The sequence below is a fragment of the Salmo salar genome, chromosome 14 (genome assembly GCF_965601325.2).
Source record: "Salmo salar chromosome 14, fSalSal1, whole genome shotgun sequence".
In the NCBI taxonomy this organism is placed as follows: Eukaryota; Metazoa; Chordata; class Actinopteri; order Salmoniformes; family Salmonidae; genus Salmo; species Salmo salar.
In genome coordinates this window covers 46,308,074-46,332,915 of record NC_138304.1, presented here as the reverse complement: position 1 = coordinate 46,332,915, position 24,842 = coordinate 46,308,074, and the positions used below count along the sequence as shown (strand labels likewise).

The 24,842-nt window shown below is 43.1% G+C and overlaps 2 protein-coding genes across 3 annotated transcripts in view; both read left to right on the top strand.

Moving 5' to 3' along the window:
* Positions 1-3,449, top strand: part of LOC106569614 (unconventional myosin-IXb) — a 63,659-nt gene extending 60,210 nt beyond the window's left edge. For both annotated transcript variants that reach the window (XM_014141155.3, XM_014141154.3), the window contains exon 41: positions 55-3,449. In XM_014141155.3, coding sequence (XP_013996630.3) covers positions 55-245 — 191 coding nt within the window. In that variant the 3' untranslated portion in view covers positions 246-3,449. The remainder of the gene's footprint in view (positions 1-54) is intronic.
* Positions 3,450-4,740: 1,291 nt separating this feature from the next.
* The window catches only part of LOC106569615 (solute carrier family 71 member 1), a 41,580-nt gene continuing 21,478 nt past the window's right edge, over positions 4,741-24,842 (top strand). The window contains exons 1-7 of the mRNA XM_014141157.3: positions 4,741-5,242; positions 9,699-9,794; positions 19,760-19,822; positions 20,235-20,362; positions 21,197-21,311; positions 22,400-22,618; positions 23,244-23,357. Coding sequence (XP_013996632.1) covers positions 5,159-5,242; positions 9,699-9,794; positions 19,760-19,822; positions 20,235-20,362; positions 21,197-21,311; positions 22,400-22,618; positions 23,244-23,357 — 819 coding nt within the window. The 5' untranslated portion in view covers positions 4,741-5,158. The remainder of the gene's footprint in view (positions 5,243-9,698; positions 9,795-19,759; positions 19,823-20,234; positions 20,363-21,196; positions 21,312-22,399; positions 22,619-23,243; positions 23,358-24,842) is intronic.

Here is a 24,842-nt window from a genome sequence, read left to right as displayed (position 1 = left end):
GATCAGTATGTGGTTTAGCCAACGCCTCTTAATAATCCAGACTTTCTCCACCAGGCAGAGTGAACCTGTTGTGGAGGAGCCAGAGGCAGGAGGGCCCTCCTAAGTCACCTAACCTGGCCCAGAGAACTACTACAGCCACAGGCCATGACCAGGCTAAGTGGATAGAACCCCCAGCCCACAACAAGACCAGGAGCAGGACCTTCTCAGAGCTGGACATCCCTTTCATAGATGAGGAAGAGGACTAGCCTGGGTGCAAGTCTGTTTTTGCTCCAAATGGAATTGTCATGCCAAACATGGATGTACAATGACAGCAATGGAGTTGGAAAGAGCACTAAACAGATCTGGGACCAGGCTAGAGGACATCTAGGACAGGGCCATATTGTCCTCCGACAGGTGGCGTCTCTAATACACGATCCATTAATGTGTGTGTGTGTGTGTAATGATCAAAGCTCAAATCTAATCAAATGTTTGTCACATGCGCCGAAAACAACAGATGTAGACCTTACCTTAAAATGCTTAGTTTTTAAAAGGTAAGAAAAATGTGATTACTTACTCTAGGGAAAATAGTAACACAATAACGATAACGGGGCTGTATACAAGGGGTACCTATACCAAGTCAATGTGCAGGGGTACGGGTTAGTCCAGGTAACTGAGGTAATATTTACAGGACCAGTCAAAGGTTTGGACACACCTACTCATTCAAGAGTTTTTCTTTATTTGTACTATTTACTACATTGTAGAATAATAGTGAAGACATCAAAATTATGAAATAACACTTATGAAATCATGTACGTAGTAACCCAAAAAGTGTTAAACAAATCTAAATATATTTTAGATTCTTCAAAGTAGCCACCCTTTGCCTTGATGGACAGCTTTGTACACTCTTGGCATTTTCTCAACCAGCTTCATGAGGAATGCTTTACCAACAGTCTTGAAGGAGTTCCCACATATGCTGAGCACTTGTTGGCTGCTTTTCCTTCACTCTGTGGTCCAACTCATCCCAAACCATCTCAATTAGGTTGAGGTCAGGTGATTGTGGAGGCAAGGTCATCTGATGCAGCACTCCATCACACTCCTCAAATAGTGTGTTTTGGGTCATTGTCCTGTTGAAAACAAATGATAGTCCCACTAAGCGCAAACCAGATGTGATGGCGTATCGCTGTGGTAGCCATGCTGGTTAAGGGTGCCTTGAATTCTAAATAAATCACTGACAGTGTCACCAGCAAAGCACCCCCCAAACCATCACACCTCCTCCTCCATGCTTCACGGTGGGAACCACACATGAGGAGATCATCCGTTCACCTACTCTGTGTCTCACAAAAACACGGCAGTTGGAACCAAAAATCTCAAATTTGGACTCATCAGACCAAAGGACAGATTTCCACTGGTCTAATCAAATCAGTTTATTTGTCACGCGTGCCGAATACAACAGGTGTAGACCTTACAGTGAAATGCTTACGTGAAATGTCTAATGTCCATTGCTTGTGTTTCTTGGCCCAAGCAAGTCTCTTCTTATTATTGGTGTCCTTTAGTAGTGGTTTCTTTACAGCAATTTGACCATGAAGGCCTGATTCACGCAGTCTCCTCTGAGCAGTTGATATTGAGATGTGTCTGTTACGTGAACTCTGTGAAGCATTTATTTGGGCTGCAATCTGAGGTGCAGTTAACTCTAATGAACTTGTACTTTGCAGCAGAGGTAACTCTGGGTCTTCCTTTCCTGTGGCGGTCCTCATGAAAGCCAGTTTCATCATAGAGCTTGATGGTTTTTGCAACGGCACTTGAAGAAAATTGAAAAGTTCTTCAAATTTTCAAGAATGACTGGCCTTCATGTCTTAAAGTAATGATGGACTGTCATTTCTCTTTGCTTATTTGAGCTGTACTTGCCATAATATGGACTTGATCTTTTACCAAATAGGGCTATCTTCTGTATACCACCCCTATCTTGTCACAACACAACTGATTGGCTCAAATGCATTAAGAAGGAAAGAAATTCCGCAAATTAACTTTTAACAAGGCACACCTGTTAATTGAGGTGACTACCTCATGAGGCTGGTTGAGAGAATGCCAAGAGCGTGCAAAGCTGTCATCAAGGCAAAGGGTGGCTACTTTGAAGAATCTCAAATATAAAATATATTTTGATTTGTTTAACACTTTTTGGGGGCTTACTACATGATGCCATCTGTTATTTCATAGTGTTGATGTCTTCACTATTATTCTACAATGTAGAAAATAGTAAGAAAAACCCTTGAATGAGTAGGTGTGTCCAAACGTTTGACTGGTACTGTACATGTAGGTAGGGGTAAAGTGACTATGCATAGATAATAAACAGAGTAGCAGCAGCGTATGTGAAGCGTGTGAATGTATGTGTGTGAGTGTGTGTGGCTAGAGTCCAGTGAGGGTACATCGAGCCTGTGCAAGAGAGTCAGTGCAAAAATGTTTGACTAAATAAGAGATGGCCACCCGGACTATGTAAATAGTCCGGGTGGCCATTTGATTAACTGTTCAGCAGTCTTATGGCTTGGGGGAAGAAGCTCTCAAGGAGCCTTTTGGTCCTAGACTTGGCGCTACGGTACCGCTTGCCATGCGGTAGCAGAGAGAACAGTCTGTCACTTACATTTTTACATTTTAGTCATTTAGCAGATGTTCTTATTCAGAGCGACTTACAGTAGTGAGTGCATACATTTTTATATTTGTTCGTACTGGTCCACTGTGGGATTCGAACCCACAACCCTATCAAGTGCCGTGCTCTACCAACTGATCTTACTTTTGACACTGCCTGGTATAGAGGTCCTGGATGGCAGGAAGCTCGGTCTCAGTGATGCACTGGGCCGTACACACTACCCTCTGATGCCATACCAAGTCATAATGCTCTCGATGGTGCAGCTGTAGAACCTTTTGAGGATCTAAGGACCCATGCCAAATCTTTTCAGCCTCCTGAGGGGGGAATAGGTGTTGTCGTGCCCTCTTCACGACTGTCTTGGTGTGTTTGAACCATGATAGGTCCTTAGTGACATGAACACTAGGGAACATGAAGCTCTCGATCTGCTCCACTACATCCCAGTCTATGCGAAGGGGAGGTGCTTGGCCCTCCTCCTCCTGTAGTCCATGATGCTGCTGTTGACGTTGAGAGACTCTTAAGAAGGCATCTGTGGTTCTCTAATGATGTCATAATGGAATTACACAAGACACAGTGCAGTCTGTTGTACTAATGCACCTTTGATTTTAGCCACGTACAATCTCATGTTATTGTAAAGGAAAGTATTTTGGATGTCTCACCTGTGGACAGTAGTATAACGAGGACCAAATAATTTAAATCCATAATACAGGTTCCTTGTTTGCAATGGACTACTTCTATGCCACCTAGTTTGGTACTTTGTGAAATAAATGTTCTATTTTATTGATAATTAACCTAAAATGAAAACAATACAGTCAAGATTGTTTTAAGGTTATCAGCATATTTGTGTTTTTCTGTGAAATTGAGATGGATATTTTCACCTTGGTCTTCCTGTTTTTTTTTTACTATATATTTATTGACATATTTTCAAATTTTCACAAGCATCCCCCCCCCCAAAAAACATGACAATTAAAGGTTGACTCAGCTAAATGATGTAGACACGAGCAGCACTGGAGAGATTGCGATGAGCGAGATGCAAGACTTTGCTCTTAGACAGAATCTGCATGAGTTTGCTTCACAGAGTTACAATGTGAAGCATACGGGACGAAAACAGCGGAGAAGTTTAGCCTCACTTCAACGCTCTTAGTTGTTGCGTAAATTGACCGACAATGCTATTTACTTTGAGCATGTACTTCATATCGCTGAGTCTACCTTTAAGATAATGCACCTTCTCTCTCCCTCATAGATTGACTGACTGCCTGCTCACATCAGTAATTTTGTACATTACTTTATCAAGTATCACAAATTCATCCAGTTTCATCCAGTCTGTGTATTATCGATTACAAAATTATTGATTATTACTTTACAAAAATGTAAATGCAACAATTTCTAAGATTTTACTGAGTTATAAGAAAATCAGTCAATTGAAATAAATGCATTAGGCCCTAATGTATGGATTTCACATGACTGGGCAGGGGTGCAACCATGACTGGGCAGGGGAAGGCATAGGCCCACCCACTGTGGAGCCAGACCCAGCCAATGAGTATGAGTTTTTTTCTACACAAAAGGGCTTTATTACGGACAGAAATACTCCTCGGCACAACAAAAAATATAAACGCAACATGTAAAGTGTTGGTGCCATGTTTCATGAGCTGAAACTTAAAGATCCCAGAAATGTTCCATATGCACAAAAAGCTTATTTCTCTCTAATTTTGTGCATGAATTTGTTTACATCCCTGTTAGTGAGCATTTCTCCGGTTTGCTGATGTGAACAGAGTGCCCCATGGTGGCGGTGGGGTTATGGTATGGGCAGGCATAAGCTACAGACAACAATGATGGCAATTTGATTGCACAAAAATACCATCTTGAGATCCTGAGGCCCACTTTTGTTAAGTTATCTGTGACCAACAGATGCATCTGTATTCCCAGTCATGTGAAATCCATAGATTAGGGCCTAATGAAAGTATTTCAACTGACTGATTTCCTCGAACTGTAACCCCGTAAACTCAATGCAATTGTTGCATGTTGGGTTTTCACTTACATATTTGATGGACATGTCTCTGTGCCAAACAACCAATACACGAAGACGAGGTGAAAAGGTAACTAACTGTAGACTACTTTTATTTTATTTTTTTGTATGGTGAAAAGGGACAGATGAACACATGCCGCCTCCAATTCATTCTAATAATATCAGAGCATGTGTTACTGTACTGCCCGAAAGGATGTTCCTCTGTTCTGGCAAAACTTACAGATGATGTCGACAAAAATACATTTTGTAATCGATAATACAAACTTTTTACTGAACCTATCAAATCCAGAGGTTCCTCTTCCGCCTCCTTAGCGCCTGCCAATCAGGGCTAAGTGTCGTACCGGAGGGGCGGTTTGCTTTTTACACAGGAAGATGGATCAAAATGAGGTGGGGGATATGTGCATTGGGTAATCACTTGCTATGTAGCCAGAGAAGGCGAAGTCAAATATTGATCATTTTCCAGAGCTTATTACTGAAGTTACCCCTCTGACATCAAGAATGGACATAAGTTAACAATGACGGGAGAAAAGAAGAAGAAAAAGCGGCTGAACCGCAGCGTTCTTCTGGCTAAGAAAATTATTATAAAAGATGGAGGCAGTGTGAGTAACGTTAGCTAACATATTTTGCTGTTTTTCTTCGTTAGCCTAATAGCTATGCACATTGACATGTTTTGCATGATATTTTGTTTTATCAAGTTTAGCTACCCGTTGTTTTCGGGCTGGGCAGTTTAACATGTCAGCTCACTAGTGTCTCATGTCAAGCTAGCAGCTGTTGGCTAGCTAACGTGAGCTAATGTTTGCTAGGTGGTACAGGTTGTAACGTTTATAGGAAACCAGACACAGCGAGCTAGCAAGTCAGCTGTTTGCTTTGAGCCACGCTTCATCCGAGTTTGTTTGGTGTTGTGTTTGACGTAAGATGGGGGTTTTTTAGCTTTAGATTCAAATTTTGCCTCAAGTGTATGCGATATCTAGTCAAGTTACTGTAGTATTCAAACAAAGTCGAACACGTTTAACTCGGTGTCAGTTGTTTGCAATGGTGTAGAAAACATTAGGAACACCTTACAAATATTGAGTCGCACCCCATTTTGCCCTCAGAACAGTCTCAATTAGTCGGGCATGGACTACAAGGTGTCAACAGCGTTCCACAGGGATGCTGCCCATAGTTGACAAGTTTGCTGAGTGTCCTTTGGGTGGTGGATCATTGATGCACACGGGAAACTGTTGAACGTGGGGGGAAAAAACAGCAGCGTTGCTGTTCTTTGACACACACGGACTGGTGTGCCTGGCACCTACTACTCTCCGTTAAAAGGCACTTAAATATTTTGTGTTGCCCATTCACCCTCTGAATGATACACAATCCATGTCTCAAGGCTTAAAAATCATTATTTAACCGGTCTCCCCCTTCATCTACACTGATTGAAGTGGATTTAATAAGGAATCATAGCTTTCACCTGGTCAGTCTGTCGTTGAAGGAGCAGGTGTTCCTAATGTTTCTACACTCAGTGTAGATAAACATTGGATCGCTAATGCTGTGTGTTGGCCAATGAGAGGCTTTGAAGCAATAGTTCAGCCATGTTGGCACTCCCCAGAAGGAGTAGTCCTCCATAGGAATTAATGGAATTCTATTGTATCTCAATTCGTTTTTTTTAAAACTATTTCACCATCGGTTCAGTTATTTGAATTGCATTAGGTATCATTTTTTTCTCTGCACTCATTGTGCAGTTTCTCTGTGAATCCGATCAAGACCAAACTGTGCAATGTTGTAGGGTGTTGAATTTTCCATTCATATTTTTGTATCTTTTTTTTAATGTTTAGCTCACATAATTTAAAATGATGCATTAAGATGTCTGTAATAGAATAAACATTGCAACAACAAAAAATCCTAAAATGCAATTCTATAGCTTCCAAAATAGTTTTTACAGTGGTGGGGTAGTATGAAAATGGAGGCGCGGTGGCTTCAAAACAACGAGCCCTGTTAGTCATCTAGTGTGTGTGGTACCAGTCAAAAGTTTGGACACCTACTCATTCCAGGGTTTCTCTTTGTTTACTATTTTCTACATTCTAGAATAATAGTGACGACCTCAACTATGGAATCATGTAGGTTCATGCTCTACAACATTCGCAGAGTATGACCCTGCCTCACACAGGAAGCGGCGCAGGTCCTAATCCAGGCACTTGTCATCTCCCGTCTGGATTACTGCAACTCGCTGTTGGCTGGGCTCCCTGCCTGTGCCATTAAACCCCTACAACTCATCCAGAACGCCGCAGCCCGTCTGGTGTTCAACCTTCCCAAGTTCTCTCACGTCACCCCGCTCCTCCGCTCTCTCCACTGGCTTCCAGTTGAAGCTCGCATCCGCTACAAGACCATGGTGCTTGCCTACGGAGCTGTGAGGGGAACGGCACCTCCGTACCATCAGGCTCTGATCAGGCCCTACACCCAAACGAGGGCACAGCGTTCATCCACCTCTGGCCTGCTCGCCTCCCTACCTCTGAGGAAGCACAGTTCCCGCTCAGCCCAGTCAAAACTGTTCGCTGCTCTGGCACCCCAATGGTGGAACAAGCTCCCTCACGACGCCAGGACAGCGGAGTCAATCACCACCTTCCGGAGACACCTGAAACCCCACCTCTTTAACCTACCTGGATAGGATAAAGTAATCCTTCTAACCCCCCCTAAAAGATTTAGATGCACTATTGTAAAGTGGTTGTTCCACTGGATATCATAAGGTGAATGCACCAATTTGTAAGTCGCTCTGGATAAGAGCGTCTGCTAAATGACTTAAATGTAAATGTATTAACCAAAAAGTGTTAAACAAATAAAAAATATATATTATTTAAGAGTCTTCAAAGTAGCCACCCTTTGCCTTGATGACAGCTTTGTACACGCTTGGCATTCTCTCAACCAGCTTCATGAGGAAGTCACCTGGAATGCATTTCAATTAACAGGTGTGCCTTGTTAAAAGGTTAATTTCTGGAATTTCTTTCCTCCTTGACGTGTTTGAGGCAATCACTTGTGTTACAAGCTAGGGGTGGTATACAGAAGACAGCCCGGTTTGGTAAAAGACAAAGTCCATATTATGGCATGAACAGCTCAAAGATAAACGACAGTCAGTTAATGTGGAAAATTTGAATAACTTTAAAAGTTTCTTCGAGTGCAGTCGCAAAAACCATCAAGTGCTATGATGAAACCGGCTCTCATGAGGACCGCCACAGGAAAGGAAGACCCAGAGTTACCTCTGCTGCAGAGGATGAGTTCATTGGAGTTACAAGCCTCAGAAATTGCAGCCCAAATAAATGCTTCACAGAGTTCAAGTAACAGACACATCTCAACATCAACTGTAAAGAGGAGACTGCGTGAATCAGGCCATCGTGGTTGAATTGCTTCTAAGAAACTACTACTAAAGGACACTAAGAAGAGGAAGAGACTTGCTTGGGCCAAGAATCACGAGTAATGGACATTAGACCGGTGGAAATCTGTCTTTTTAGTCCAAATTGGAGATTTTTGGTTCCAACTGCCATGTCTTTGTGAGACGCAAAGTAGGTGAATGGATGATCGCTACATGTGCGGTTCCCACTGTGAAGTGTGGGGGTGCTTTGCTGATGACACTGTCAGTGATTTAGAATTCAAAACGCACCCTTAACCAGCATGGATACTACAGCGTTCTGCAGCAATACGCCATCCCATCTGGTTTGCGCTTAGTGGGACTATCATTTGTTTTTCAACAGGACAATGACCCAACACACCTCCAGGCTGCGTAAGGGCTATTTGACCAAGAAGGAGAGTGATGGAGTGCTGCATCAGATGACCTTGCCTCCACAATCACTCGACCTCAACCCAATTGAGATGGTTTGGGATGAACCGCAGAGTGCAGAAAAAGCAGCTAACCAGTGCTCAGCATATGTGGGAACTCCTTCAAGACTGTTGGAAAAGCATTCTTCATGAAGCTGGGTGAGACTGCCAAGAGTGTGCAAAGCTGTCATCAAGGCCAATGGTGGCTACTTTGTAGACTCTCAAATATAAAATATATTTTGATTTAACACTTTTTGGCTTACTACATGATTCCATATGTTATTTCATAGTTTTGGTGTCTTCTATTATTCTACAATGTAGAATATAGTTCAAATAAAAACCCTTTAATGAGTAGGTGTTCTGAAACTTTTGACCGGTAGTGTATCTATATATTTTTTTTACAATACAAACAACGACATCCAGCCGGACACAAACATTGACAGCATCACCCCTGCCCAGACCCACCTGCTCACACCCCCATCTTCACCGCCCCTATCACTCTCCTCCACATGGCCTCAAACTGCACCAGGGGGCGGGTCAATGATCTTGATTGAGTAATGTGGTCCTTTGGAGCATGGTTTGGGTAGGTACTAGAATTGAGGGAGATACCACTTGTTTATGTTGGCTATAGTCTTGAGCCAGTGAGATCTCACGAGAACCATATGTTCTCAACAATAATACTTTGGATCTTAAATAGCCTTTGACACGGTCTTGGTTCCCTGCAGACTAGCTTGATCTAGGCGATGGCAGTCAGAATGAAACTGTTCTTGACATTGCATTGCATAATTTGTGGTCTAGAACGAACACACCCAGCCCTGCTTTTACAGCCAACACTGCTTTCCCACCTCTCTGTCAAGACTCCCATGTCCCCTCTTTCCATCTCTGGGAAGTGTACGCTTCTGCATTCCTCCCCACGCATGTAAAAGGATTGGATTGGTGTTAGCATGGGTAGGGAGTTCCATCATATTTCACCAGTCTTTTCCTTTTAAATCCATGAACAGAAGTGAACATGTTAGTGGACACTTGGGGTTAGAAGGGCAGTCCCACTCACTATACTCAGCACCGGTTGCAGTTTGGATGTTCACTCACACTGCACTCACTACTTTTGAAACGAGTGTTGTCCGTTGGCTATTTTAAATTAAAGTTTTGTGGATGTGCATACAGCATTTTGGAATTGTATGCCTGTCAGCTAATCTTTTTTTTTCTTCTCCTTTCTCTCCCCTCTCCCTCCTTTTCTCTTATCTCTCGCTCTCTCTCTCCATGCTGTAGCCCCAGGGGATGGGTGATCCCAGTGTCTATCATGCTGTGGTGGTGATCTTCCTGGAGTTCTTTGCCTGGGGGCTTCTTACCACGCCCATGCTAACGGTATGTTAACCCGCCATCAAACCCCTGAGCACGCCACACCCATGCTAACGGTAGGTTAACCCCCCCATCAAACCCCTGAGCACGCCACACCCATGCTAACGGTATGTTAACCCGCCATCAAACCCCTGAGCACGCCACACCCATGCTAACGGTAGGTTAACCCCCCCATCAAACCCCTGAGCACGCCACACCCATGCTAACGGTAGGTTAACCCCCCCATCAAACCCCTGAGCACGCCACACCCATGCTAACGGTAGGTTAACCCCCCCATCAAACCCCTGAGCACGCCACACCCATGCTAACGGTAGGTTAACCCCCCCATCAAACCCCTGAGCACGCCACACCCATGCTAACTGTAGGTTAACCCCCCCCCCCCCCCCCCCCATCAAACCCCTGAGCACGCCACACCCATGCTAACGGTAGGTTAACCCCCCATCAAATCCCTGAGCACGCCACACCCATGCTAACTGTAGGTTAACCCCCCCCCCCCCCCCCCCATCAAACCCCTGAGCACGCCACACCCATGCTAACGGTATGTTAACCCGCCATCAAACCCCTGAGCACGCCACACCCATGCTAACGGTAGGTTAACCCCCCCATCAAACCCCTGAGCACGCCACACCCATGCTAACGGTAGGTTAACCCCCCCATCAAACCCCTGAGCACGCCACACCCATGCTAACGGTAGGTTAACCCCCCCATCAAACCCCTGAGCACGCCACACCCATGCTAACGGTAGGTTAACCCCCCCATCAAACCCCTGAGCACGCCACACCCATGCTAACTGTAGGTTAACCCCCCCCCCCCCCCCCCCCCATCAAACCCCTGAGCACGCCACACCCATGCTAACGGTAGGTTAACCCCCCATCAAATCCCTGAGCACGCCACACCCATGCTAACTGTAGGTTAACCCCCCCCCCCCCCCCCCATCAAACCCCTGAGCACGCCACACCCATGCTAACTGTAGGTTAACCCCCCATCAAACCCCTGAGCACGCCACACCCATGCTAACTGTAGGTTAACCCCCCCCATCAAACCCATGCTAACGGTAGTGATACAACCCATGCTCACGGTAGGCCAAACCACCACCTGTTCTCTAGCTTACATTGTTCTATGTACAGTAGGGAACAGGAAAGCCGCGCCTGTGCTACGAGCGGTAGGGAACAGGAAAGCCGCACCTGTGTCTTCCACAAATTTACCACCGGCTAAAGCTATGACGTCTTGGGCCTAACGACACTCATGCCAATATATCCTCCAAACACCGGCTTCTCGGGCATTATCACATGAGTAAACCAGCACCTGTCACACCTGAGACAAACTGCTCCTCTCAACTATTAAACCCACGGTTAGTGGTTACTTAGGGATACATACAGCTGGGATATACAATGCATGCTCATTGGCTACCCTGCCCATGATCACAGTAATCTACAACCCACCTTGCTACTGTATGCAAAACAAGCTTCAACAACACGTGCCCATGCTAGCCCAAATGGCCATCACACCGGAGGCCAAAGCATGCAGTACGCCTCGTGCCCTGAGTTTGTCCTGACCGCATTACTTGTCTGGGAGAAGAAATTGTATCTAACTCAAGCTCCTTGTTAAAGCGTAACTATAAGGTGTGTGGCTCAGTTGGTAGAGCATGGTGTTTGCAACGCCAGCGTTGTGGGTTCGATTCCCACGGGGGACCAGTACGGAGAAAAAAATGTATGAAATGTATGCATTCACTACTGTAAGTCGCTCTGGATAAGAGCGTCTGCTAAAATGACTAAAATGTAAAATGTAAATCACGATGAACATTCAGGGACTTTTCTATGCAGAAAACCATTTGGCGTGCCGCCTAAGTGTTGTTTCGGCTGCCTATGCCCCCCCCAACTTAAACAACTCAAATCAGATATAAAGTTTGTAGAAGAGATAATGGATATAAATATATATTTCAATAAGATATTCTTTAAGAACAAACAATCACCAAAATAAAAGCTTGACAGTCAGGGAGAATCAAAAATTCCCCAAATGATTCATTCAAAAGTACACTGCTCAAAAAAATAAAGGGAACACTTAAACAACACAATGTAACTCCAAGTCAATTACACTTCTGTGAAATCAAACTGTCCACTTAGGAAGCAACACTGATTGACAATACATTTCACATGCTGTTGTGCAAATGGAATAGACAACAGGTGGAAATTATCGGCAATTAGCAAGACACCCCCAATAAAGGAGTGGTTCTGCAGGTGGGGACCACAGACCACTTCTCAGTTCCTATGCTTCCTGGCTGATGTTTTGGTCACTTTTGAATGCTGGCGGTGCTTTCACTCTAGTGGTAGCATGAGACGGAGTCTACAACCCACACAAGTGGCTCAGGTAGTGCAGCTCATCCAGGATGGCACATCAATGCGAGCTGTGGCAAGAAGGATTGCTGTGTCTGTCAGCGTAGTGTCCAGAGCATGGAGGCGCTACCAGGAGACAGGCCAGTACATCGAGACGTGGAGGAGGCCGTAGGAGGGCAACAACCCAGCAGCAACCCAGCAGCAGGACAGGTACCGAGATGGGATCCTCAGACCCCTTGTGAGACCATATGCTGGTGCGGTTGGCCCTGGGTTCCTCCTAATGCAAGACAATGCTAGACCTCATGTGGCTGGAGTGTGTCAGCAGTTCCTGCAAGAGGAAGGCATTGATGCTATGGACTGGCCCGCCCGTTCCCCAGACCTGAATCCAATTGAGCACATCTGGGACATCATGTCTCACTCCATCCACCAACGCCACGTTGCACCACAGACTGTCCAGGAGTTGGCGGATGCTTTAGTCCAGGTCTGGGAGGAGATCCCTCAGGAGACCATCCGCCACCTCATCAGGAGCATGCCCAGGCGTTGTAGGGAGGTCATACAGGCACATGGAGGCCACACACACTACTGAGCCTCATTTTGACTTGTTTTAAGGACATTACATCAAAGTTGGATCAGCCTGTAGTGTGGTTTTCCACTTTAATTTTGAGTGTGACTCCAAATCCAGACCTCCATGGGTTGATAAATTGGATTTCCATTTAATATTTTTTGTGATTTTGTTGTCAGCACATTCAACTATGTAAAGAAAAAAGTATTTAATAAGATTATTTCTTTCATTCAGATCTAGGATGTGTTGTTTAAGTGTTCCCTTTATTTTTTTGAGTAGTATATTTTGGTCATGGCCCCATTTTGATTTTAAAACGTTTGTGTCGCTCAAATAGCATAAGCGATGGAAAGATGTGTAGAATTGCTGGAAATTTGCTTTAAAACTGCAAATGTTATTTCAGCCTTATGGAAAGATGTGTAGAATAGCAAGAAATTAGCTTTAAAACCGCTAAATTGTCACTGCGTCCAACGAGGGCCTCTAAAATGTCAAGTCGGCGACCGCACCATTGGCCACCCTCGTGGCCATACCCCCGCCACGCCCACCAACTAAGCCCCATTTTGATCGAGGAAAAACCCTAATATTACAATGTTTCTCATCTATCTCAGATCTCTATAGTGTCTAAGCCACCACTGAGCCAGCCCCATTGCACACCATCACTGAGCACAACAAGCCGCTCTGGATAAGAGTGTCTGCTAAATGACCAAAATGATAAGAACCCTCGTCCTCCAAAAGGACCGGATTGTATAAAGCATTCATAATGACTGTTTTATATTGCATTCATACCTCCCACCCATTCCTAATTCTTTCCTTAGCCCAACCAGGGAGTGACATTTCCCCACAAACAGCTGCACTAACGGCTATGAATAATTGAATTGATAATTAAATGTTGAGCGAGCCTGATGACGCAGCCTGTTGTGTGGATGAGAGGCTCTGTGTCGGTAGGAACTAATGGACTGAATATGTAAAGGGACATCAAACAGTGTATTTCAACATGGTCCCTTTTCACTTTTGAAAGGGCTTATCAGAAAGCGAGGGAGAGAGAAGTTCAGTGCAAGGTTGTTGTTGTTATAGGTCTGAGTCCCAAATGGCACCCTATTCCCTATATAGTGCACTACTTCTGAGAGGGGCCAATAGGGCTCTGGTCAAAAGTAGTGCGCTATATAGTGTCGTGGAATATTCTAATTAAGTGAGAGACATTGTCATTTCTTCAAACAATCATCTTTATTTAATTCTTTTAATGAGGCTGGTCAACCCTTGATTGTTGGACCAAGTAACTTTACACAAATGCAGAGTACTATATATAGCTGATACTAACAATACTTAGTCATGGTTGGTTCAACCCCTCCCATGCACACCAAGGAGCATCATAAGCCACTCTGGGTTCATCCTGTCATTATCTGCATGTGGGTTGTTGCCTTAACCCCACCCTGGATTAGTCTCCCAGATGCAAGGATGATTTTGAGACAAGGAGGGATTGTTCTACTCCTAAGCTATCTCTAGTAAAAACACATTATTGTCTATGTAATGCAGTCTTTAACTCATTTGTCAGCTCAAGCCATCTCTGGTGACCATATGCCCAGATTAGCTGCAGGGAACTAGAGTGGAGAGCATAAAAACACACACTATTAGGACAGAAATGTCTTTACTATTAATTGTTAAACATTTAATATCAAATCAGGTAAATATGTAATTTTTCTCTCACAGTAGGGTGCTATTTGGGACGGGGCCTAGATGTAAACGCGACTCCCCTCAATGGAAGAACTACTGAACGAACTAATCCATATCAGACAAACTATATACAATGTTCAAAAATATAAACCCAACCTGTAACAGTTTTAAAAAATATTGAGTTAGAGTTAATATAAAGAAATCAGTTAATTCAAATAAATTCATTAGGCCCTAATCTATGGATTTCACATGACTGGGAATACAGGTATGCATCAGTTGGTCACAGACACCTTAAACACCATATGTCTCATGCAGCGTGACACATTTCCGTTGCATAGAGTTGATTGTCGCCTTTGGAATGTTGTCCCACTCGTCATCAATGGCTGTACAAAGTTGCTGGATATTGTTGGGAACTGGAACACGCTGTTATACTAATCGATCCAGAGCATCCCACACAGGCTCAATGGGTGACTTGTCTGAGTATGCAGGCCATGGAGAAATGGGACATTTTCAGCTTCCAGGAATTGTGTACCGATCCTTGCGACATTCATGTCATTTAAAAAAATGAGTTCATGGCGGTGGATAATTGGCACGACAATGGTCTTCAGGATCTCATCCCGGTATCTCTGTGCATTCAAATATCTATAGATAAAATGCAATTGTGTTAATATGTAGCTTATGCCTGCCCATACCATAACCCCACCGCCACAATGGGGCACTCTGTTTACAACGTTGACATCAGCAAACCGCTCGCCCACACGACGCCATCTGCCCGGTACAGTTGACACCGGGATTAATCCGTGAAGAGCACACTTTTCCAGCGTGCCAGTGGCCATCAAAGGTGAGTATTTGCCCACTGAAGTCTACGCCGTACTGCAGTCAGGTCAAGACCCTGGTGTGGACGTCCTGGGCTGGTGTGGTTACACGTGGTCTTCAGTTGTGAGGACAGTTGAACATACTGCTAAATTCTCAGAAATTAACACTTAATTCTTTGGCAACAGCTCTGGTGGTCATTCCTGCAGTCAGTATGCCAATTGCACACTCCCTGAACTTGAGACATCTGTGGCATTGTGTTGTGTGACAAAACTGTCCATTTTAGTGGCCTTTATTGTCCCCAGCACAAAGTGCACCTGTGTAATGGTCATGCTGTTTGATCAGCTTCTTGATATGCCATACCTGTCAGGTGGATGGATTATTTTGGCAAAGGAGAAATGCTCACTAATGTGTGTAAACAAATGTGTGCACAATTTTGAGAAATAAGCTCTTTTTTTAGCGTTTGGAAAATTTCTGCCATCTTTTATTTCATCTCATGAAACAACCCTTATTACACATTGTTTTTATATAATAGTAAATATGAAAATACATTGAGGTCCAAGAGATCATTTTTTCATACACTGCCTGTCAATGGCACTTACCTGTTTACTATGGTTCTGGTCACATTTCTCCCCAACCAAACAAATGATAACCACAAACAATCTTTGAGCTACAATATTGACAGGCACAGATGTTCATTACGGCACAAGGTAGCAAAACGTTTTGCAACGTAATATGAAAACAAGTGTTTAACTTTTTGTTATTGGACAAGTTCAGTAGAACCTCCCATTTCGGAGTGTTTTCGACCTTTAGTCTGCTCAGTCTGGGGCGACAGGTAGCCTAGTGGTTAGAGCATTGGACTACTAACAGAAAGGTTGCTAGATCGAATCCCCGAGCTGACAAGGTAAAAAACTGTCCTTCTGTCCCTGAACAAGGCAGTTCCTAGGCTGTCATTGACAATGAGAATTTGTTCTTAACTGACTTGCCTAGTTAAATAACAATAAGTCTCGAGTGGAGTGTTAATGGTGCTGATCTTCACTCTTGTCCTGACTACATTTCAGAGACGTCAACATTTTAGCATTTTGGGTTTATCAGAGGGCACTGGGGAGACTAGAGATTGGCATCAATGTTTCCCAGCTCATTGCACTACCAATGTACATTAATCTACCACTGTGAAGCAGGCAAAAATAAGTACTTCCGGGTCACGTCTTTAATCCTTCAGAATAAGACTCCTGTCCGATATACTTAGGGTGAAAAGTATAAATGTTATTATTAATAACAATATCGATATGTTTTATACTAGTTGTCATAGAAATAATTGTTATTATTATTTGTATGATATATTGTGAGTTTTGTGTATACATTTATATATGTACAGTACCAGTCAAGTTTGGACACACCTACTCATTCAAGGGTTTTTCTATATTTTTACTATTTTCTACATTGTATAATAATAGTGAAGACCATCAAAACTATTAAATAACACACACGGAATCATGTAGTAACCAAAAAAGTGTTAAACAAATCAAATGTATTCTTCAAAGCAGCCACCCTTTGCCTTGATGACAGCTTTGCACACTCTTGGCATTCTCTCAAACAGCTTCACCTGGAATGCTTTTCCAACAGTCTTGAAGGAGATCCCACATGCTGTGAACTTGTTGGCTGCTTTTTCTTCACTCTGCAGTCTAACTCATCCCAAACCATCTCAATAAAAAAAAAAGTATTTAACCTTTTATTTTGCTAGGCAAGTTAAGAACAAATTCTTATTTACAATGACAGTGGGTTAACTGCCTTGTTCAGGGGCAGAACGACAGATTTTTACCTTGTCAGCTCGAGGATTCGATCAAGCAACCTTTCGGTTACTGGCCCAAGGCTCTAACCACTAGGCTACCTGCCGCACCAAATTTGGTTGAGGTCGTGTGATTGTGGAGGCCAGGTGATCTGATGAAGCACTCCATTACTCTCCTGCTTGGTCAAATAGCCCTTACACAGCCTGGAAATGTGTTGGGTCATTGTCCTGTTGAAAAACAAAATGATAGTCGAACTAAGCGCAAACCAGATGGGATGGCATATCCCTGCAGATGCCATGCTGGTTAAGTGTGCGTTTTGAATTCTAAATAAATCACTGACAGTGTCGCCAGCAAAGCACCATCACACCACCACCTCCATGCTTCATGGTGAAAAACCCTTGAATGAGTAGGTGTGTCCAAACTTTTGACTGGTACTGTCAGAGCAAAAACCAAGCCATGAGGTTGAAGGAATTGTCCGTAGAGCTCCGAGACAGGATTGTGTCGAGGCACAGATCTGGGCAAGGGTATTAAAACATTTCTGCAGCATTGAATGTCCCCAAGAACACAGTTGTGAGGCATGTGGGCATCAGATCAAAACATCTGACATGTTCGTGACAGTGTCACCTTTTACACAGGTCATATCAGTGTGTAACCCAAACTGTTTGGACGCTACAGACATAGTGTTGGCAGATTGGCTATGTACTGACTTCAGACGAGTCCCAAGACACTTGTGGAATAGGGAACATCATTGTGTATGTGAGTCTCATCTTTTCATAGAGGGGTCAAAATAGTTTGTTGGCCAAACCGTTCGGACGCTACAGACTATTTTGTGAGAAGACCGGTTTTCGGGATGTCTCATGGACTGACAAACACTGCTGTAGCTATGCCACCTTTCACCGCAGATGCGGAGGTGTTACATAGGCGGATGCAGTGAATTGAGATGCATCCAATGCAACAAAAAACATCTCTTGCTTAAACTGATGGATTTTTTAAATGGGGATTTTTGTATTATGCTAATTAGATTTTCGCAAGGGTTCGGACATCGGCCTTATTAAGCGAATCAATGATCAGTAGATCTGGAACCGGTTAATGGCTACATTATGTTAATGATGATGAGCAGGCTGCAGACTTACACATTTTAAATCAGCCCGAGGCCAACGATGCGTACCACAATATGCATCAGGTCAAGCGTTTTGGCTAGACTAATAAAATATTGAGGCAGTATCCTAGTGAGATCATGTTGCTGTTGGTTAGTATCATCGCATTATCAAATTTCAGTGTCATAAAAAAATGTATTACAAATAATCAATGATTCAACCTGTTTGTGCCCAGTGCGTTGACTCTCTACCAATGTGATGAAGAGGATCTTGCGTATTATTTGAAACTTCTGTCTTACTGTTGGTCAGCAATTTCTGCATTTTTAAGATGATTGGCCAATCCTTTATAAGGGCCGCAAAATAACAATGGGATTTAAATGCTAACAGTAAATGCAACAGTAAATGCCTTAACCCCACCCTGGTAACAGTAAATGCAAATAACAATCTAGTAATCATTATTCTTAATGTTGTAAACACTTCTATGATATTATGTGAAGGCTAAACTTTTATTTTTATTTTTTTATATTGTTAAATCCATTTCTAAGTCTGCTAGGATTTCCTCCTAATTTTATTTTTTATCATCTTCATTGTGGGACTTTTATTTTGAAGGGAATCGCCGAGGTCCCGGCCTTTTAATCTTGCTTCTCTAGGTTTGTTGAGTCCATGTCCTCCTGACCAATACTCAGACCCTGTCTGTGTCATAAAGGGCACATTATTCCCTATATAGCGCACTCATTTTTGAACGGGGCCCATAGGGAATAGGGTGGTACCACTTGGAATGCAATCCTATAATTTGTTCTCTCTGTCCTGTCTGACTCTGAACATGCACAGGGTCATGTTCCTACTGGTGTCAATGACCCCCTCCCCCACTTCTTCTCAAGCTGCCCCCCCCCCCCCCATCTCAAATACTATTGACTTTTTTAAACTGCATGGCATTGATTTAGCCCATGTATTTGGACTGCCATGCCTGGCTTCTGACCTCTGTGCATTTGAGGGAAATTATACAATGTGCCTGCTTGCCTCAGTGTGTTTTTCAGTGACCTTCCTTAGACCTCCCTTAAGTTAACAATGAAACAAAAAGTTGTACTTTAAAAGATACCTAACTTTACGCAGTGTGCTGGAGTCCCTTTGACCTTTCTACCTCCTGTTTTTAGTTTCTGTGACCTAACTAATTGTATTTGTTCTCTCAGTATCTCAGACGCAGAAAGGTCACGATCAAATAATGAAGTGCATATTGTTTAATGGGTATTTTCCTGTGCTGTAGTTTGACTAACTGTTGACTAAGTGAACATTTTTGAAGTAGTTGTCATTTAGCAGACTCTTTATCCATAGCGATTTACAGTTTCTGCATTCATCTTAAGATGGCTAGGTGAGACAACCACATGTCGTTGTAAAGTACTTTTTTTTTTTTTTTAAGTACCCATCAGCAATGTCAAAGGCATTCTTTGTTTTTTGGGGGGGGTTACTGTAGTCAAGACCAGTCACCTTAGGTCATAAGTTTGTTACCCTGTACTAATACAGACACAAGTTATTTTTGTTTTGTCTCTTTTTATATTGAAGTGGATATTGTGAAAATGAATGCATGAGTACTTTCCTCTGCTTTAGTTTGACTAACACTGAAGTGTTAACCCACACAGTACAGTGTTATCTTACTGTAGGCTACTGTATGGACACAACAGTTGAGGTGTTATCTGTGTTTGTTTCCCAGGTCTTACATGAAACATTCCCTCAACACACATTCCTGATGAATGGGCTTATTCACGGTGTCAAGGTAAGATAACGACAGTTTACAGCGGCCTAGCCTGTTGGAGTCTAGCCTGTAGCTAGGACACTTATGTAAACTCGCCGTGTTCCATTTTAATCTCTGGTTGTTTATGTAGTTGGGTGTGTAGATGCTGTTAATCTCTTGTTGACTATGTAGTGGAGCGTTTCAATGATGTTAACCTCAGGTTGTCTGTGTAGATGTTGTTAACCTCAAGTTGTGTGTGTGTGTGTGGATGTTGAAAGGTGGGAGTGTGTATGCCTAGTATAGTAGGTTGTATCATGGGAAAGCATGGACTACTGAACTAGAGCCACAAACAGTACCTGTGAAGGATTATCTATGTTAACTGTTAGTTACTCATTATTTCAGTGCACAGATCACCAAGGTCTCATTCCCCTCTCTCCCTCCCTCCCTCCCCTAGGGTATTTTGTCGTTCCTGAGTGCGCCTCTGATTGGTGCGCTATCAGATGTATGGGGTAGGAAGTCCTTCCTGCTGCTAACAGTCTTTTTCACCTGCGCCCCCATCCCCCTCATGAAGATCAGCCCATGGTGAGAACACACACACACTCTTCATCTCTATGGGCTGTGATTGTGCAGAGCCAGATGAATAAAAAAGCATGGTCAACTTCAAGTGTGTAGAGACATGAAGGTGTTTTAAAGATGCACTGTGCAGAAATCACGCCGCCATTTCCTGGTTGCTACAGTTCTAATAGTTCTAATTTCAGTTTGACAAAAAACAAGCAAGTGTAGTATAGGGCCTTCAAACTCAACTCTGGACATCCAAGCCAGTTCCACTGCATTTTTGTTAATTGTTTCCCTCTAATTAGGGACTGATTTTAGACCTGGGACACCAGGTGTGTGCAGTTAATTATCAGGTAGAGCAGAAAACCGCAGCCTCCGGACCTCGTAGGGTAAGCGTTGAGTACCCCTGTAGAGAATCATTGTACCATCCAAAACCGCTGTGAAATACATTTTCATAACCAAAACAATTGTATTTTAAGCTGTTTGAAGCTGGTGTACAAAACCGAAAGTAAAATGCACACGAAGGGAAGCATAGAAACAGCGCACATAGAACAGATCTACCACTTCTTAGACTTGCTTTCAATGTGACTGACATGATCTATAACACACTTCTATGTGCATTGGGTGTGTCCAAAAAGTTACATATTGCAGCTTTAAGTTCTAGAGTAGATTAAGCAGCTGGCCCCCTATTGCTGCTGCCGCCGTATCGCTGCCCCCGTATCGGTCATTTCCCTGTGGTTCAACAGGACCTCCACTGTAGTGGTATACACAGTCACAATAGAGATATACAGACTTGCTAACATATCACCTGACTCATCTCTTCTCCTCCCTCCATTCACCTCCTTCCCGTCCTCTCTTCAGGTGGTACTTTGCAGTCATTTCTATGTCTGGTGTGTTTGCCGTCACCTTCTCTGTGATCTTTGCGTATGTGGCGGACATCACGGCAGAACACGAGAGGAGCACAGCCTACGGTTTGGTGAGGAGGGAAACTAAATAACAACCTAGATGGACATCCTATAAGTGTTATTTTTGCTGTTTTATATATATGTGACTCCGGGATGCTGGCTTTCTAGGCAGAGTTGCAAAGAAAAAGCCATATCTCAGACTGGCCAATAAAAAGAAAAGATTAAGATGTGCCAAAGAACACCGACACTGGACAGAGGAACTCTGCCTTGGAGGCCAGCATCCCGGATTCTCCTCTTCACTGTTCACGTTGAGACTGGTGTTTTGCGGGTACTAGTTAATGAAGCTGCCAGTTGAGGACTTGTGAGGCGTCTGTTTCTCAAACTAGACACTAATGTACTTGTCCTCTTGCTCAGTTGTGCACCGGGGCCTCCCACTCTTTCTATTCTGGTTAGAGGCCAGTTTGCGCTGTTCTGTGAAGGGAGTAGTACACAGCGTTGTACGAGATGTTCCGTTTCTTGGCAATTTCTCGCATGAAATAGCCTTCATTTCTCAGAACAAGAATAGGCTGACGAGTTTCAGAAGAAAGGTCTTTGTTTTTGGCCATTTTGAGCCTGTAATCGAATCCACAAATGCTGATGCTCCAGATACTCAACTAGTCTAAAGGCCAGTTTAAAAAATAATAATAAAAAAAACAAATTTTATTGCTTCTTTAATTAGCACAACAGTTTTCAGCTGTGCTAACATAAATGCAAAAGGGTTTTCTAATGATCAATTGGCCTTTTTAAAATGATAAACTTGAATTAGCTAACACAACGTGCCATTGGAACACAGGAGTGATGGTTGCTGATAACGGGCCTCTGTACGCCTATTTAGATATTCCATAAAAAATCTGCCGTTTCCAGCTACAATAGTCATTTACAACATTAACAATGTCTGCACTGTATTTCTGATCAATTTGATATTTTAATGGACACATTTTTTGGCTTTTCTTTCAAAAACAAGGACGTTTCTAAGTGACCCCAGACTTTTGAACGAGATGTATACATACTCCTGATTTTAGAATGACACCAGTTCTCCCTCTTCTCCTGTCCTCCCCTCTACCGTTCTCTCTCCTCTCCCCTTTGTCTCCTTTATCTACTGTCCCCCCCCCCCCCTCAGGTGTCCGCTACCTTTGCAGCCAGCCTAGTGACAAGCCCGGCCATTGGAGCGTACCTGTCGGAGACGTACGGTGACACCCTGGTAGTGATACTGGCTACGGCCATCGCCCTGCTGGACATAATTTTCATCCTGGTGGTCGTCCCCGAGTCGTTGCCCGAGAAGATGAGACCAGCCTCCTGGGGAGCACCCATCTCCTGGGAGCAGGCTGACCCCTTCGCTGTGAGTACTATACTATATAGTAAAATATTATAGTACTGTAGTATACTACCTCCTAGGAGCAGGCTGACCCCTTCCCCTTCACATCATTTTCTTTAGGAATTTAGTACAGTAAAAGTTGTCAAATATAAATAGTAAAGTACAGACATCCCCAAAAACTACTTAAGTAGTACTTTTACTTTGGTACTGTACACCACTGCAATGTTGTCATTAGCTAGCAAAGTTAGCTAACGTTAGTCCAAAATAGCTAGCAATGCTATCTCAAATCTCTCAATATAAGCTAGCTAGCCAACGTTATACTGCAACTAAAGTCAATCTCGTGACATCAAAATGATGACAAAAGGTTTTCCTACTAATTATTTGCATTCTTTAGAATTGTCATTGCGTTTTCAAGCCATGGTAATGCTCTTTGGATGGAATCGTCATCAGCGCCTAATGAGGATACATTGAGTAGACTGCTCAGTTGGGCATCAGTCCTAACACGACCATTCAAGACAATGTTGGTGTGACTATGAATTCTGTCATTTTGCTGAATACCGTTCTGCCGAGGGGAGCCCACCAGGCGGCCCGATCTGTGTTTGACAACAAAATTTATCTGAATCTAATTTATTCTATGTCCCCTCTCCAGTCTCTGCGGAAGGTGGGCCAGGATTCCACGGTGCTTCTCATCTGCATCACAGTGTTCCTGTCTTACCTACCTGAGGCCGGACAATACTCCAGCTTCTTCCTCTATCTCAGACAGGTACTGACGACACCTAGACTCACCTCCTCCAGGATTCTCCAACTGGCGGCCCGCAGGCCGAATTTGGCCCGTGTGGGATTTTTATTTGGCCCCAAGTTTTCTGAACAATAAAAACATTATTTTTTTTAAACTTGATCAGGTTTTACACAGACAACAAAACAAACTGTACCACACAGACAGAGTCCTGGGAGTTAAGTAAAAATACACAAAATAATAGAAAAATGAGCAGTTGTAAAATAAAAAGACAGCAGTAAGATTTATGTGGCATTTATGGGAGGTTTTCTACATATGACCATAATGGTGACCAAATATTCCAGAACTTCTCAGTATTCTCATGCAGGTCAAAAGTGAGTTTTTTTTTTTTTTTCTTTTTTTTTCTGCGGGTATAATAGCAGGAGCCTGAAAGCCACATCCTCGCAGACAGTATTTCAGGCGGGGGCTCTACTATATCATTGGCCTGCTCACATCAATCACTTGTTGGTGTCTAGACAGACGTGACTCACTTCGGGTTGGGATGGAATCTACAGCATATCATCCATGGGCGTTATGTTCTTTACCATTTATCAATAATTGTGAAAAAAATGCAGGCCTTTATCTGACCATTTTATAGTATGTAATACACTCAATTTGGAGAAATGCAAGGACATACTTAGAGAATCCAGACCATTTATCACTCTGGTCACCGATTGCCCTTAAATCGGGCGGGGCGGCAGGTAGCCTAGTGGTTAGAGCGTTGGACTTGGACGAATCCCCGAGCTGACAAGGTAAAAAAAAAAAAAAAACTGTCACTCTGCCCCTGAATAAGAATTAGTTCTTAACTGACAGGCCTAGTTAAAAAGTGGGTAAACTATGTTTTCAAATTACTGTGGTTGAAAAAACTTTTCAAATTCTACTGCTCGGAGGGATTTAATCTGACACATTGAGACATATTTTGGAAGAGAGACATTGAGTGCATTTGGTGATGAGGACTGGACTGCTATCTGTGAAAGGGTCTTCCCCCAAATCCACCTCTATAAGCATACAATATCTAAAATGTTAAATTATTTCATAGAACCTAGTTTACACCGGTTTGCCTTCATTCGTTTCAAAATGTCAACCAGATACTGGCACCTTCGCATGTATTTTGGGACTGTAACAGAATCCAGTCTTAATGGAAGGAGGTTAATTTACAGATTCAGAAGATCTTAGACAATATGCTCTTTCACCAAACCTATAACTTCTTTATTTTGACTAACACTGTATATGATCCTGACTCTTCTGAACATCTGTTTAATACTCTTGTCTATTTTGTTAAAATATTCATTTTGCTGTTGATGTCCCTCTCGAGTCCTTAGGCTTAATTAGTTTGGTTAATTTGATTCTAAGTTTCTTATTTATTCCAGATATATTTAGAGATACTAGCCTTTAAAAATAAAAAAACACTGGGGATTTTGGGAAGATTTGATGGTATTTTCATCCATATCGGGTGAACCATTTAGACATTTC